This window comes from Phaseolus vulgaris, chromosome 8 (genome assembly GCF_000499845.2).
Source record: "Phaseolus vulgaris cultivar G19833 chromosome 8, P. vulgaris v2.0, whole genome shotgun sequence".
In the NCBI taxonomy this organism is placed as follows: Eukaryota; Viridiplantae; Streptophyta; class Magnoliopsida; order Fabales; family Fabaceae; genus Phaseolus; species Phaseolus vulgaris.
The window spans coordinates 43007746-43024650 of NC_023752.2; the positions used below are offsets into that span (position 1 = coordinate 43007746).

The 16905-nt window shown below is 34.6% G+C and overlaps 2 protein-coding genes and 1 pseudogene across 2 annotated transcripts; 1 reads left to right on the forward strand and 2 right to left on the reverse strand.

Moving 5' to 3' along the window:
• Nucleotides 1–1473: 1473 nt before the first annotated feature.
• LOC137825709 (uncharacterized) lies at nucleotides 1474–6240 on the reverse strand (annotated as a pseudogene).
• A 5590-nt stretch (nucleotides 6241–11830) lies between these two features.
• Nucleotides 11831–12702, forward strand: LOC137825176 (protein MAIN-LIKE 1-like). The gene is made up of 3 exons (XM_068630851.1): nucleotides 11831–12221; nucleotides 12374–12462; nucleotides 12535–12702. Exons 1-3 carry the CDS (start codon nucleotides 11831–11833, stop codon nucleotides 12700–12702), a joined length of 648 nt encoding a protein of 215 aa, XP_068486952.1.
• A 1871-nt stretch (nucleotides 12703–14573) lies between these two features.
• Nucleotides 14574–16222, reverse strand: LOC137825177 (uncharacterized). The gene is made up of 4 exons (XM_068630852.1): nucleotides 16155–16222; nucleotides 15912–16050; nucleotides 15288–15823; nucleotides 14574–15108 (listed from the first exon to the last, which is right to left on the reverse strand). Exons 1-4 carry the CDS (start codon nucleotides 16220–16222, stop codon nucleotides 14574–14576), a joined length of 1278 nt encoding a protein of 425 aa, XP_068486953.1.
• Between the last annotated feature and the right edge of the window lie 683 nt (nucleotides 16223–16905).

Here is a 16905-nt window from a genome sequence, read left to right on the forward strand (position 1 = left end):
ACTACCCAATAATCACCAACCCATTCCAATAATCCAAAACGCTCTTTCTTTTCACACTATAACAGATACAAAATTTATGGGGAAAATTCGATTCTGCTCCTACCAGAAATAGGATTGAATCGGAACAATAGCACACCATTCCATAAAATCAACAATTTTTGTGATCTGAATCAAGAGGAACTCAAAAAATGAAACAAATCCATTGACAATACAGGGAAAAGTTGATCAAAACCAAGAAGCATAATCAATATAGTTGAGACAACAACAACAACAATTAGAAGCTAAAAAACACAAGTTTCAAATCAAGCATTTGTTGAGGCATACATTTGTAATAATGGGAAACTCATGAAGAAAGGAGACTTAATTGAGAAAATAGCAAAAGAAAAGAGAAAAAAGAAAAACATAATACTTATAATGGAAACTATAAGTGAGAGGCAAATTCATTTGAAGCAAAAGTCTTAGAATAGAAAATATAATATTAGTTTAGAGCAGCATGTGTGTGGGTCTAAGTGCCTTAGACACAAAATTCAACTCTCCAAATTAAGGGTTAAATTTTTCATTTTCATAATTTTTCTGATTTTCAGAAAATAATTTTAAACGTTTTCTAAAAAGGTTTGGATTGTGAAAATGCTGATATAGGGTGAAGTTGTTGAAGTTCAAGCTATTTAAACAGGGTGAAGCAATGACCCACAATCCTTGAATCTTGGCATTGAGTCAAAGTCAATTCTCACTTAACCACCACTCATTTGCTAATCAAATCATAACTTCTACAATCTTTAATACAATATTTTGTTTTACAACTCATATTTGTAAAACCAGGTAAATAAATAGCCTCTTATAATACTTTATTATTTTTTATTTATATTTTAAACTTTTAAAACTTAAGAAGTTAACTAAATAATACAATTCAATATTTTTTTTATTCATAAAACAAAGAATCTTAAGATACTGGTGTTAAACTTAAATTAACCTGTTCTAATAAAAGTTTCTTATAACACCTAGATTTTAAATTTAAAATCCCAATTATATGTTATAATACAATTTTTTTGAAATATGCTATTTTTAAAGATCATGTGATCTTGTTCACTCCAATCTCTATTACATTTAAAATTTGAGTAAAGAAAAAAATAGTATTCCTTTATTTATTTTTTATAACTTCAATTCTTCCCAAATACTACTCCTTAAATTTAATTAATTCAAAACTAAGTTTATACACCTCATAAACTTAGAAAATTTTATTTAAAAATATAATAATCATGCTATTTTCCTTTATTCTTCTTTCTTTTTTACATACAAATCCAAACCTCCTTCAAACATTTACCTTATTTACAAGAGAGTATTACTGAAATTATAAAAATTATGAGGTACCACAATAATATATAGAGGCTTATTTACAGGAGAGTATTTCTGAAATTATAAAAATTATGAGGGTACCGCAAAAATATACGGAGGTGGAGGAAGATGCAGTCCAAGTTCAATGAAAGTGGGACCAAATTTCATTTCATTAATAATAATGCTGAAATATAATAAAACATACTATGATAAAGCTCAAAGCGAGTAAACAAATTCTTCAGTTTATTTACATGAATAAAATCAGGGAAAAGAATTATAACCAAACAAAGGTGAATTTAAACTGCAACCATGAATATGAAAAGTTGATCACTGTGATTGCAACTATCCTGAGTTAATGGTTTTCCACATGTTCTGAAACAGAATCAACAAATTCTTTGGTGTAAACTTGAAAACTCCAGCTATTATTGCAAGAATCACAATTTTCTTTTCCTTATGCCACATGCTTCAAATAGTCCATGCACAACTCCTTGGATAATCCTTCTTCCTACATGAAAGATAACTTCAGATCCCAAGTTCTCTAAACAACCAAAGCACTTCCAAGTTTGGAGCTTGCTTATGAACTGGCACACTGGCATAACTAGTTATGACTTTTTCCTTTCTTTGCCTTGTTCTTCTCTTGCATCTTCTTTTTCTTTGCTTCAGCACTAATCCAAGTATAGTCAGATGGAATGGCAAATGGGTCTTGAATATTTTCTATCCTACTGCTGGATCCTGGAGCAGATGTACCAGAGCGATAAGGAGCCTTTATCCATTGAAACCAAGATGATGCCGAGAAATGTGGCACTGCAGGGCTCTCTTGGCCAGCTGCAGATGGACTCGATGGCGGCGTTGCGAACTCGTCCACCGGCTGTAGTTCTTCAAACTTTGTAAAGGTAACCAATACTCTGATAGTAGGAACCACAGGGATGGCCACCTGTATCATGCAAGAGCAAATGGATTAACATCATTTGCAAAGAAAAAAAAAGATAACATGTGAAGAGAAAAAGAAAAGCCAACAGAGACAGTAATCATGTGATGTACAATAAAGTTAAAATATGATATAGATTCAGTCCAAAGGAACAAGCTTCAATAAGTAGACAACATAATTGACAAAAAATCAAAAGCCACATCTCAAGAATGTGTAGGAAGTGCTAGGTATAGTATCCAGTTCAAGGCATTGACCATTGATCACATGAACCTATGCAGAACAGTAGGACCAGGCTAGCTTGAAAGATTAAAGAACCTACCCACAAATGTAGGTAAAATATAAAAAAAGCTTCTTTATTATATCAGTCAATACTAATTCAAGAATTGAATAAACAAACCTTAAGGCAGAAATCACTATCAGTAAATCTAAAATAAATATAAGTGAAGAATGGGTTGATAGAAAGATTCATGGTCATGATAACAAAATAACAATGCTTCCACCCATGTTCTGCAGCTGGATTTTCTAGCCAAAGAATTAACAACTCAAGATTTCAGTGAACATGTTGAACATCATGTTAGATAAGGGATTAAACTCCCTTTCCTGAAGAAGCTCGTTAGACATGGTTCAGTTTTATGAACTAAAAGAAATTGACAGATAAGGAACCACCTGGGAGGAGAATAATGACTCAGTTCAGGACAACTCATCCAAATTAATCAAATCCGTGAAAACTAAATGAGTAGGGAACATGTTTCCAACAAGTATTCTGAACATGACATAAAAAAACAGCTTGCACTTGTCACCTTAAGCATTAAAGTACTTGGTTCATGAAAACTAGATTCTTCATTACTAAGAGAATGAGCTCTTAATTTTTCCACGCATTGAAACTTATTTTGGTTTTCTAAAACAGTTCTCAAAATGAGAATATCTTTCATTACAACAAAAAAGTTTTAATTGCTGCCAGAGATAAAGTATTTAACTCTCAAATCTATCTATGAAAAAATAAAGTTACAGAAAGAATAATACAAATGTCCTCTTAGTTTTAGATAAAATTTACACAAATGTCATTTTTTTTCCAAAAACAAATAAGAATAAAAAGTTATCTTAAAAAGAGAGGAAACATAAGGCATCAAAACAAAATAAAGACACTAAGACAAAACAATAACTCAGCAAAGTATGTATGTGTGTGTGAATACACTATGCATAAATATAAAGACATATTAGCAAAACAGTAATACATTCTTTGGAACACACTTTACTATTCACTGAGATTTATATTACAATTTAGTGAAACTCACTTCTTATTTAATGAGTCTAGTTCCTAATTTTATAGTTTTCAATAAATTGTAACCAATAGTAGAGGATGTTTTAGGTAGTATTCCTCATAAATTAAAACAGGGTAACCCTCTAATCTCTCTGCAGATCAGACAGACACCTCTGTAATCTACAGCCGAAGAAGCAATTTCCCTGCCACCCCCAAACTAAAAACAAATGCTGTGATGGTAGTTGTAAGCAAACCACCATAAACAGTAAAGTACAATTTTTTTGTATTCAAACTAATCCCAAGAAAAACAAAAGCTCATTGGCATGAAAATTAAACTGTAAAACATTACTACTAACTGTCAGAAAAACAACAGGTAACTGACAGTGATTAGCTATCACAAACACTTTTACTTTGCAATAATAATGATACTGACACACTGACACTTAAGCTGCCATTGATGCAGACATGATTGTCATTATCACCTATCAATTCATAAAGAACAACCATCGCATACTCCATGTTGTAAGGTTTTTCGTTTTAGCAAAGGGCTATTTTTTAATTAAACTTGAGTCACTTAAGATTGCTTGGTTATTAATGTTGGGTTTCCCTTGAAATATATCTATATAGATAACACAATGATTTATATACTTTAGCTTGATATTGGTTATTGAATTGGGCAACATTACTCCGTTTCTAGCTCAATCTATTCCTGACTCCTATTCTGCATCTACTTTCACTGTTACTGTGTTTTTCTCCCTTAACAATTTATCCCTTGATTTCCTCCCATTTATAGACCAACAAACGATGTGCAGCATACTACAGCATAAGCAGAATAAACAAGCAAGTGTATAATTCATCCTAGAAAATAAATGGAATTCATACTTCTAGTAACTGGCCTTAAAAGGATGATGAGCACAGACCTTAACAGGGAAGCTTCCCACTGGAAGTTTCGTTGTAAGGAGCTCTCTTAATCGTCGAATTGCTTTAACTTTGTTTGCAACAATGTCGAGCAATGGCAGGAGTTCTTCAGTTTTAGGGGAAAGTTAGGTGAAAGCCAAAGAATAGGTCGCAACCCTTTCTTATATTCATTTTCACGATTTCCATCTTTGTGACGACTTCTGCCATCAGAATTTGCAGAAGAAGCCTTGGCATCTTTTTTCCTCCGTGACTCATCACCCTTCACAGCTATCTCAACAGAATGTCTTCCTGGCTTAGTCTGATTTCTTGAAGGAGAATCCCCTAATAAATCACTCACCTTTTCTTCTACGCAAAGAGAACTTCTTGGTGCAGCAATCTTCTTTGGTGCTTCAGGTTTCAAATCCTTTTTCCTCCATCCACCAAACCATCCTTTCTTTTCCTGCTTATTTTCTCCACTTTTGTTACAAGTTCCATCTTCAATGGGAATATCTCTATGCTCATAGCAGCTGTGACGATGCCCAATGACGACCTCATCACTCTCGTTGGCCAAGTCCAATGAATCCAACCGAAGCGCATCTTCCAATTGCCTTCTTTCCTCCTCAGTCAATATATCATTGAACTCTTCACCCTCAGTTTCATTTTCATTGCAAGATGAGAAGAGCTCATCATCTGTCATAGCTCCAGGGACTCCTCTAGATTTATGCTCACAACTACATTGTGCATGTCATACACCTTAGCTTTCCAAGAGCCTACCATTTCTGTTTTCTCCTGCCGCCTCCAAGTCAACTGAGGCAAAAGAACTGCCTGGGTGACATCAATCCCAGGCCTAAAAATATTTGTTTTAGACATTGCAACCACTTCTTGCTGAACCTCCTCCTCATCTGCCGGAAATCCAGCATCATCTAGAGCATTGAGAATCTCTTTTTCCTTGTGTGAGATCATGCAGAGTGACCCAGGTGGGACTTTCCCATCCTCTGAACCATCACCAAGGAAAAGAATGCTCTGATCTGATCTCTGGATTCTAAAACCATCAAAACCAGCCAAAGTCATGTCTGCCCTTAGATTTGCACCCCTCTTCCAAATTTTGTAGGTGTCTGAAGGAGCAATCCTCGAGATGAAAGGAATCACAGAACTCTCAAAATGGAATGTAATCTCCATGTAGAAGTCTCTCATTCTCCTCATGGTCCCTACCAAGCGAGGCAACCGTCTGCACCATTTTGCCCAAGCCAGAGGTTGGTAGTGCTTAATTATATCTTGGCAATACCCTCTTCTCTATTGCAGATAGCTTCCTGAAGAGCACTCCACCCCTGCTCATTCTGCAAACTCCAATCTGCCCCAGCAACCATAAGCATCTCCGTGGCCATTTCATCCCCAAATTTCACAGCCAAATGAAGAGGAGTATCCCGGTTTGGCACATCACGCCGGTCAATCAAAGCGGAAATGGCATCAGCCTTTTCTTCCTCCAAAATTGAAACCGCTTCAGTGTGAATCTCAGCCGTGTTACGCAGCCGTGGGAGACCAGCAAGTATCCTCTTAAGCTCAGCATAATCCTTTGAAACTATGGCCTTGTGCACTGGACTATGACCATACTTTGCAGCATCAATCCCCGCCATACCTCAACAGCACAAGGGATAACACACCACCGCCAACCCCCACTAGCAATCAAAAGCATAAACACACGCCGCCATGAAAAAAAATCTAAACTTTACCCAATAGGGTACCCCAATCACACTTGCCCAATCCAACCAACGAACCAACCAGCAACCAGCACTCACACCACAACGTCGGATGTAGCAAATGAAACAGACCCTTATGCACAATTCCCCTCTAGAGCGCAGCCGAAAAAGGTTCCTATCAAGATCAGAGATTAAAAGAGACCCCTTTTGCATCAGAAACATAAAAGCATAACAGAAAATCAAGAATCAAAGAAAAGAATCTTGTGGGGTCCTAGATCAAGCATATTTGAAAAGAGGGTGAAAGATGCTAACACACTAACCTTGTTCCTTTCTTCTATGTTTTGCTTTGTCCTATGAATATGATTGCCCAAGAGTCCAGGGATTCATATGATGTGTTACTCAAACAAACCCCACCACTCCACTCACTACCCCTCAAGTACCAAACAAAAAGTGCAGATGGCAAAGATCCTAGTGATCCAATCCAGATCAGACAAGCATGAAGAGAACATGCATGTGGTTGCGTGAAACAGAAACTCTAGAATAAAAAACGGACCTTTGAATATTAAATTCAATTTGGGTTTTTAAAATATTGAAAAACAACAAAACAGAAGAAAAGAGAGGAAAAGAAGGTGTGCGAGGAGGGGAAATTGGTGAGAAAAAAGGTGAAAGAGGGAATAACAAAGGCATGGATCGAGAAAGAGAATAAACCCCACCACACAAGCAAAGAAAGAGGAACTAGTTTATGTGCAAAGGTTTAGCCAAAAACGGATACAAGACCAAAAGTGAGCAACACTTGGAAAAGTAAATTAGTTGCAAGTGAAATTAAAAAACAAAGAATATTGAATAGTCAAGGTTTTTAAGAAGGGCTGTCTCATGTTTTCTTCACACCAGGTAAGAACAAATTTCTCACCCACCCAATTCAAAAAAAATTCTTACTTTGTTTAAGAAAACTCTCTCTCATATTTGATGTTCTAAAGTTTTTTATTTATTTTGTAGTTAGTCATAAAGTATGATGCTACAAAAAAATTTAATGATTTTAAAAAGTTATGTAAAGAATTTAATTATAGTGTATTTGTAAAGCCTTTAATATGATATAAATGCCAAGATTATACCAAATTGAGTTTATTTGTGTTATAAATAAGCAAAAGAAGTTTCATTAACAAAACTTATAAATTATGTGAGTTTTGTTGATGAAGTTTCCTAAAGGGTGAGTTTGGAAGAAGGGAAGAAAGAGAGAGAGAGAAGAAAGGTGGATTGGATGGAATTGATGGGAAAAGGAAGCATGCATGTGAGGCACAAAAGAAGGAACTTGCTTCCCTATTTCCTTTCTTTTTCACTGTTTATTCATATATCAGATTTTAATCTACCTTCATTATTTCATCATCATTGATTAAATATGTCCCCTTTTTATTTGAAAGAAGATTCTATGATCACATCTATTCTAAGACACACTTTTCCACTTTTAAATTCCTCAATTTATGTTTACAATTATCATTCACTCATACTCCATCCAACTTTATATTATCACTACAACAGATATGGATGACGGCTAGACCCACCATATTTACAAAAATGGATTAATCTTTTCAAATTGTCAATTTTTATTAGTATGCTCTCTCTAATTTGTTAATTTGTTAATATGACGAATTTTATTTTGATATTTTTAAAAAGAGATTTATGTTTTTAGAATCAAAATTGGTGATAGTCAATATTTTAATAAAAGAAATATATTAATTTTTTATATATTATTTAATTCATTAAAGTATTGTTGTATATTTATTTATTTATTAGATATTAAACCTTCTTTTATTATAAAATTAATATTTTATTTTATTTTATTTTATTTTTATTGTTCAAAAACTAATATAAATTATTAAAATCAAATAAATAAATCTAAAAAAAAAGTTGAAAAGTTACATGTCAGTCCAACCCACTGGGGTGGGTTACTATTTCTAGCTCACACAATCTTGGCAGTTAGATTAGTGCGTTTTATTACCCTAACAATTAGTTTTAAAAAATAAAAATAATTAATTACTATATTAATTAAATTAAATAATATTTTATAGATTAGAAAATTATTTGATATTTTTATAATAATAAAAATTATAAATTATTTTTTAATTGGCTTACATTGAATATGAATCTTTGATATGTAGTTTAGATAGTTTGCTTCAGAAAATGGAATAATTTTGATTATGTAAATTGACTAAGAGTAGTAGTCTTTCTAGGAAACTGTATTCAGAAGGTAAAAGAGAAAGAACTCATTAACCAGAACTCATCCTTATAAATTCCATTCAATAAAACTTTGCTCCTTTCACTACTTGTGATTCAACATGCTTAACCCTTCCAAGATCTAAGAATTGAAATATATGGAAAGTAATACCTAATTTTGTTGTTGTCTTCTAAGTTCATCATGTATCATTGAATTTTAGGTATATTTGTAACTACAGAACAATACCCAAATGAATTTATAACATTCAAATTCCAGATAGTTAATTAGAATTGATTCATCATTTAAATTTAAATTAGAGTTATGAATTCAATTCAATAAAACTAATCACATAACCCTAAATTAAATTTTCAAAGAGTTTCACCAGCAAAAATCGTTTACCTTTTAAGAACATTGAAATCTAAACCTTTAGTATCTAGAAAATTAACCTATAAACTTTTATGAATGCAAAATCTAAAAATTTGCAAACTTAAAACATTGTTAGACACTTAATGCAAACATTTAGTGTCAGGTTATAGTTGAATGTACACCAATTATTTTCCATTAAAGAGCTAAATTAATTAGTTCTACATATTTTTTTCTCAAACCGATAAAATAGAAATTTTATTGCAACTCATTTTTTTTTTTATTCTAACAGCACATCTTGTATCTGTTTATATTTGTCGGACATAATATATTTTTAAAGATTCAATCTATAATTTCACATTTTCATTAGAAATAATCATCAAACTAAAAAAATAAAAAATAGTTAAGAAAAAAATATATATTCTGGTTTTATTTTTTAATAAAGACTGAATTATAATTTACCAAACAATATTAAGAGATCTATAAAGAAAAAGGTAATAATAAACTCATTTCATATAACTTCACATCTAACAAATATATATGTCTAAATCAATGGACTTAATGCATTTCAAACAATCATTATTTCTACAAAAACCCTGATAGGTGACACCTTTTCACTTTCAGCATCACATTACAACTTTATATTAATATTTATTGTTATATAACATTTATAAAAGGATAGTGTTAAATAAATGTATTCCTAAAGTAAATTTCACTACATCCTTCATTAAAACCTGAATTAGCAAATCATAACAAAATTATCATTTCCCAAACTCTACAAAGGGTTGTGCTGTGGGAATTACCATAATTGGGGAAAATATAATTATCAATTCAAAGAAAAGTGGAACATTTAATTACTTACTTGTGATATTCTTTGAATAAATAAGCATTAATAAAGCAAGTTGTGTTTTTTCTTTTAATCTTTCTTTCTTTTTTTATTTCTTTTCATTTTATTTATGAAAGGTTAAATCTTTTCAGCTTAAAAAAATAAGCATTTAATCATCACTATAATTTTCTACAGCTTATCCAAAAATAAATCAGAGCAGACATTTTTAGAGACCAAACATAAATATTTTTTAATATATTTTTGAAATATATTCTATACTAAATCTATAAAAATATCTTAAAGAAACATATTTACTCTTTGAAATTTCTTATTAAACGTTATAAACACTTAAGGTCGACTTTTTATCCTTACATGGGTTTTTGACCAACTCTAAATACTATTTTTATAGTGAATTAACATATATGAATATTTTCTAACAAACACACGTTAATAATAAGGAGTAATTCAAAACAATATTTATGGTGATAACACTATTTTGAAACCTTTCAGGTGCCCCATCTAAGATGGAACGGATAAATATAATGTGCTCATAGCAATATTCATATTTGTTACTTGAATTTATATTTGTAATTATACTTCCTTCACATGCTGCTTCTGTCTTGATGATAGAACTCCAAAAAAAAACCAATTACTAGGATAATGGTTAGGAGAATCCACGAAGAGTAAACTCAGCCATGAGTTATCCAAATTAAAATAGGTTCTCCCTGCACCCAATGTTTTGTGATGGGCACCCAATCAGATTTGTGAAAAGACCATATTATCCTTAATGAAATAAAAAACACATAAATTGTGATCTGCACCCAATGTAAGCACCCAACAAATAGGGTTCTTCTTCTTCCTTTGTGCCTTTCACCGTGAAGCAGCAACCACCTTGAGCCACCGTGAAGTTGCAGGGAGACATCGTCAGCCACCGTGAGCCACCTTCGCAGAGTTGGTTTGCTTCGCCATGAGTGAGCTTCATCTTCAAAGAAGTCAAGGTACCGTTCATCGTTTTTTCTTCGTAGAGTAGTGCATTCCGGATAATTTTATCCGCAGATCACCATTTGCTTCCGGATAATTTTATTCGTAGATCAGCATTAGCTTCTGGATAATTTTATCCGCACATGAATATTGGCTTCCAGATTTTTTCATCCGCACTTGAATAGTGGCTTGCGGATATTTTTGTCTGTAGTTCAAGAATAGGTTCTGGATATTTTTGTTCGTAATTCAAAAATAGGTTTCGGATATTTTTATCCATAAGCTACATTTGACTTGCGAATATTTTTATCCGGAATGTTGTTGTTGTTCTGTGGATATTAATATCCGTATTAGTGTGAAATTTTTCACAAGTGTTTTAGACTATATGTGTTATAATTTTTTATATATGTTGGATTGAATGTTACTTTTATGAAATGTAAGATGGTGCGGACTAGAGGTGGAGGAAGTTCTAATTTGGATCGTGTGCGTCCAACTACATCGGTTAGAAGAAAACGGGGTGGGCCTAGTACTTCAATTCCAAATGAAGAGTTTGAAGATTATATTGAACAAGAAGAAGTTGAAGTTGATGATGAAGGCTATCCAGGAGGGCCATTGGATAAGTCCTTACTTGTTAATTATGAACATCACGTAGCCAAACAGTTGTGGGATGGTTTGGTAAGTAATGAAAATAAATTTTTGTATTTGTTATGTATTCCGGATTATTGATGATATATGTTGATTATTGTAGGATCGTGGTGAGCTGAAGGTCGTTTCACATGGGAGGAAGATAAATAAGTTAGGAGCACCTCATGAGCGCATAGAAGCTGCTGTAGAATTGTCTGGCTCAGGTGGTCTGGTTCATGCTAGTTATAAGAGTCTAGACCGATGACTGCTGTGTGCTTTTGTAGAGAGGTGGCATGCAGAGACAAACAATTTTCATTTACCGGTTGGGGAGATAACCATCACTCTTGATGATGTGTCAAATTTGTTACACTTACCCATTGTCGGTCATTTTTACACGCAGGAAACCTTAGATTCTGATTTGGCGACTGATTTATTGGTAGAATCCCTCCGTGTTGACCGTGCACTTGCATCTGAAGAAACAAGACACTGCCGGGGAGCTCATGTGCGCTTGAGCTGGTTAAGAGATGTGTATGGAGACGCATGCTCAAGGAGGCAGTGGACTGTGGCTGCCAGAGCATACTTACTTCACCTTGTCGGTTGCACTATTTTTGCGGACAAGAGTGCTACATCAGTAGGTGTGTTTTATCTTGGATTTTTTGTTGATTTGAGGCTTACCGGGGGATATTCTTGGGCAGCAACTGCCCTAACTCACATGTATGAGCAGCTAGGAGATTGTAGTTATGCAAACACAAAGCAACTAGCTGGTTATGCAACATTGTTGCAGGGTGGATTTATGAGCATTTCCCGTATGAGACGTATGCAAGCATTGTATTCTGAAGATCAACCTCGGTGTAGGCTGTATGATGCTGGAAAAGGTACTTCAATTGTTGTTGTTCGATCACAGTTGGATACATTGACACCAGCTTCCATTCGGTTTTGTCCATACAACGAGCACAGGGAAGAACGTCCATTTGAGTCGATTTCCTTATTCAGTGGTTATTTGAGGCTTGAAAATTGGACACAGTTGCACATGCCAGAACGTGTCCTGCGTCAGTATGGTTATACACAGATCATCCCTCGCAACCCATCTGTACTTGGACATGGTCATCTGGATACAAATGAAATGGACCGTCGATGGTTACATTTCAATTATTATGTCATACATGACTATGTCATAGCACCTCATCCTGATGCTTGCGTTCAAGAGTACATGGCTGGTTTACATCTATATCACATCCATATGTGATTAATACAGATGAAGATGACCGTCCTGTACCGGTACCCTCAGATGCACGTGGTCACGAAGCAGTGCCAAGTCATCCTGAGGAGTCACATCCTGTTCTGGTATGCTTCTAACCTTGTTAACGTATTAATTTGTATTATTTTTTTCTAATAGTATGTCATTCATGCTTGTAGGGTATTTGTCGTAGAATTACAGAGACATTGCAACCATTACTTGATCATGGCGATGTCGTGGAGGGCAGCCCTGTTTGGGAAGGCATACAAGCAGCCATTATGTTAGCACGAGGAGCGACTGATGAAAGAGTTGTTTATGTCAGGAGACATGCACGTAGGAATGATTGATTAGGATTTTTTTTATGTCTGATGTATTAGGATTTATTTTATGTAATATTTTTATCCATGACAATGTATTTGAACCTCATCTATATGTTTCAATATGTTTATATGGATTTCTTTTTATATGTTCAATATGAACCTTATCGATTTTTGCTTCACGTTACTTCTATTTTAGTAGACACCGCACTGGCTTACGCATATTTTTATCCGTAGACACTTCACACAGTTTCGGATATTTTTATCCATAGACACAAATGTGGTTTCTGGATATTTTATCCGTAGACACAAATGGCTTCTAGATATTTTTATCCGTAGTGACAAATGTGGGTTCTAGATATTTTTATCCGTAGATAGCAAAGAAACTTCCAGATATTTTTATCCGTAGACACAAATATTGAGTTCCGGATATTGATATCCGCAGGCACTTCACTGAATTCTAGGACAGCTTCAAATGTACTAAACATCCATATTACAAATGTTATGACTACAAATATCGTCTAATGGACATTAGTTGGGTATAAACTTGTATCCGGCTAGTGTAGTATGTTGACCAAGTTTGGGCCGCCGGATAACGATGTGATGCCCACAATATATCCGTAGGTGAAATTGGACAACCATCTTTGAGCTTGACCTATAAAGGTAATAAATATAAGGTACACAAATCTTAATTTACCACATAAATCTTGATTGGTTTAGTTTATACCTGCACAAAATGATTTCCGTGGACATGTCCAATTGCAATGATTCGGTGATGACGAAAGTTACTTGGTGTTTGGGTTCTTAAAGGAAAAATACTCAATGATTGTAACATGGACAAAGAAACAAGAATGACATTATACCGATTTGCAATGACATATCCATGTCTGGAATTGTCATCCACTTATCTGTTCCTGCCTGCAAGTACAATTGAGAAACAAAGTTAAGTCAAGAAATGCAATGTCAAAATGAAATGGTGTTAGTGTTGGTACCATAGACATGTGTTCCACTAGAAGTGACTTCTTCAAGTATTCATATCTATCATCACCACCAAATAGTTGAACATATTATTGTCTCCATTCACTTAGTTCTTTTAACAAATTCATTCGGACAACAGCCCATGATCCTCTCCCATTCCCAAGTGGGCAGCAACAGCACGGTAGCCACAATGGCCATCAGCCTTAACGTCAACAACATCAACAATATATGGATGATACCCTACAGGGAACTGATCAAGGAAAGGAATACATTTTCTTGGTACAATTTCTGGTAAGCTTTCTTCATTAGATTTTTTGCTTGCACAACTATCATGTTGTGAGTGTAAGAAATCCACATGTTCAAAATAAGAAGGGATTCGCTTAGTTGATCTCATGAATTTGGTAGGACGAGACATCTTTACAGCACCTTTTGTTTTCACCTTATGATCTGGTGTGTAAATAGATGTCTTCTCTGGAAAGGCAATCTCCTGCAATTTGTTTTTGATGTTAACCTTACCTGCAACATCCAACTCTTTAAACTGCTTTGCGATGACCTCAAACTCTTTATCAATTGACAACTCAGGTGAAGATTGTTCAGTTGCAATGTCTTCAAAGCTTAAACAAGTCCACATCACATGTACTGATTTAAGTGGTATGCTACCAACACCAAATGAAGCCAATTGACACGCACAAGGAAGACCATGAGTACTTCTAAGACTACATCCACACCTACTTTTATCAAACCCCACTGATTTAACCCTATCAAGCTCTTCCGAAATAAGGTTCAAAGCATATTTAGACACAAAACCTAACAATTTTTTTGTAAGCTGTAACCTTAAACCGATGTCCAACCACATGCAAACTCTTTTGGAATGAAGCTTTGATTGCATTATGTTGTAAAATAATCATCTTATTGATGGAATCTCAGCAAAAACATAAATCCCCCATCGAATTCTGAAGAACTCTCTTTAGGCTCCAGTGTGCTGCCTCAACTCTATTACTTGTTGTGTTTCCTAAGTGCATCACCTTATCTATCCATGCCTTGACAAATTTTTCTTTATGTGGACGTAACCATGTATCCATCACATAATCAACAAATATAGGCCATGGAGAACAGACAACTTGAAGAGCATTCACACGATCTTCAAAGGCCTCAACAATATCACAATCCACAACAGATCCCCACACTTCCATTACTTGATCCCATGCCTCTCTTGGATGCACCAACATTTTACATTTTGCTTTCACATTTTTATCAATGTGAAACCGACAAAGCAAATTATAAGGCTCAGGAAACACCATTCTAATTGCATTCATTAAGGCAACATCTCTATCACATACCACCACCCTAGGGCATGAATCAACTCTCAAAAACAACCCTTTAAGTCTGTCAAGGGCCCAAAAAAAATTATTTTCTTTTCTGCTGCTAGTAAACAAAATGCAACGGAGAAAGTCAAACCTGTAGACGTAATCCCAACAACCTCAAGTAACGACATCCTATACTTGTTCGTCTTGTACGTACTATCCATTAATATGACAATATTAAATGAGTTCACCAATTTTACTGAATCTGGGTGTGTCCAAAATATATCTTGCACAACATTAGAGACCTCATCACACCTACACCAATGTACGTACCTATCTCGCTCTAGTAACAACATCAGTTGTTGCATTTCTGTTATGTGGCCTCGTTGGGATCTTCGGTGAACAGTGATTGCATTATAAACCTGCTTAATCGTTGTCACATTCTTCTCATTTCTCTCTTTCATGGTTAGTAAAATATTTCTTGGCTTCACCGAAGTTTTAGTCATATCCTCAACCATAACCTTTTCCTCTATACTTAATCTTCCAGCATACGGATGACCCACCATTGTCTCTGCCAAGTCATGATTGTGAGAACCACAAATTAATTCAACCATCCACCCTTCACCACCTTTGACTGGTTTGCCTCGCAATCTGAAAGGACACTCACACTTCCTACTTCCAGTTCGACTGACATCTACTTCTTTTTTATACCGTCTGTATTTACCTCCTCTCTCACAACCTAACAATACATAGGTCATCCTTCCTCGTTGGCCCGTCCATGTATCTGACCTTAATATAACAATAACAAACCCATAACTATAGCCAACACTTCTCGCCCACTCTAACAGCTCATCTCGATCACGAAATACCTACAATAACATATGCAAAATTTAAAAATAATTCATAAAAAAAGCATTCACAACCCAACATTGATCATAGCTTATTTGTAGAAAATGCCTCACTACATTCATGTGCCCTGTGTTCATTATCTAATGCGTTATAACTTATTGACTGCTCCAAATCAACATCATCTAATCCATCCCACACATCAATCTCCCCTAAAACTCCCATGTATGACTCTGTTGTATCCATTCGGCTGTTGAAAAAAATGAACACTTAGCTACCGGATAAAAAAATCCATAACCAAAAAAATAGCAACAATTAGCTTCCGGATATAAATATCCGGATTGCATAAACTACTTCCGGATATTTAAATCCATAAGGCAACGATGATCTGCGGATATCAGTGTCCGGAAGCAATGATCCATTGTTCCGGATATTAATATCCGTATTGAAATATTTGAATTTCGGATATTAATATCCGTAAGGCAATGATGATCTGCGGATATCAGTGTCCAGAAGCAACGATCCACTGTTCCGGATATCAATATCCGTATTGAAATTTTTGACTTCCGGATATTAATATCCATAAGCAAAAAAGCACAATTCCAGATTCCGATATCCAGGACCAGCTGAGTCGAACAGAAACCAAAAACGAACGAAAATGATTACTTACCTAGTTAACTTGGCAAACGAAGCTTACACTGAACTTAGCAACAATGAACGAAGCAAAACAATGAATGTAACCTCCTCTTTTGCAGCTCAAAGCAAAGCTTCACAAACTATGAACTTCCTCTTCCTCACCATTCAATGTTTTCAAAAATGAAGAAGCCAAGGGCATAGTTGGATTTTTAAAACTATGTCGGGTGCCAGTCACAATTGATCGGGTGCAGGAAGCAATTGCCTAAAATCATTATTAGAAGAACAATTATGAACAAATGTACTGTTTGGTTGAAATTGTACGATAATAGTTACGAATTCGATAATAGTTACGAATTCGATAATAGTTATAAATTACATTTCTTTATATTTTATTCAAAAGGAATCGATAATTATTAATATTAAAATAATCATTGTTTGCATTCATCCTCAACGCATATACTATTTTAGA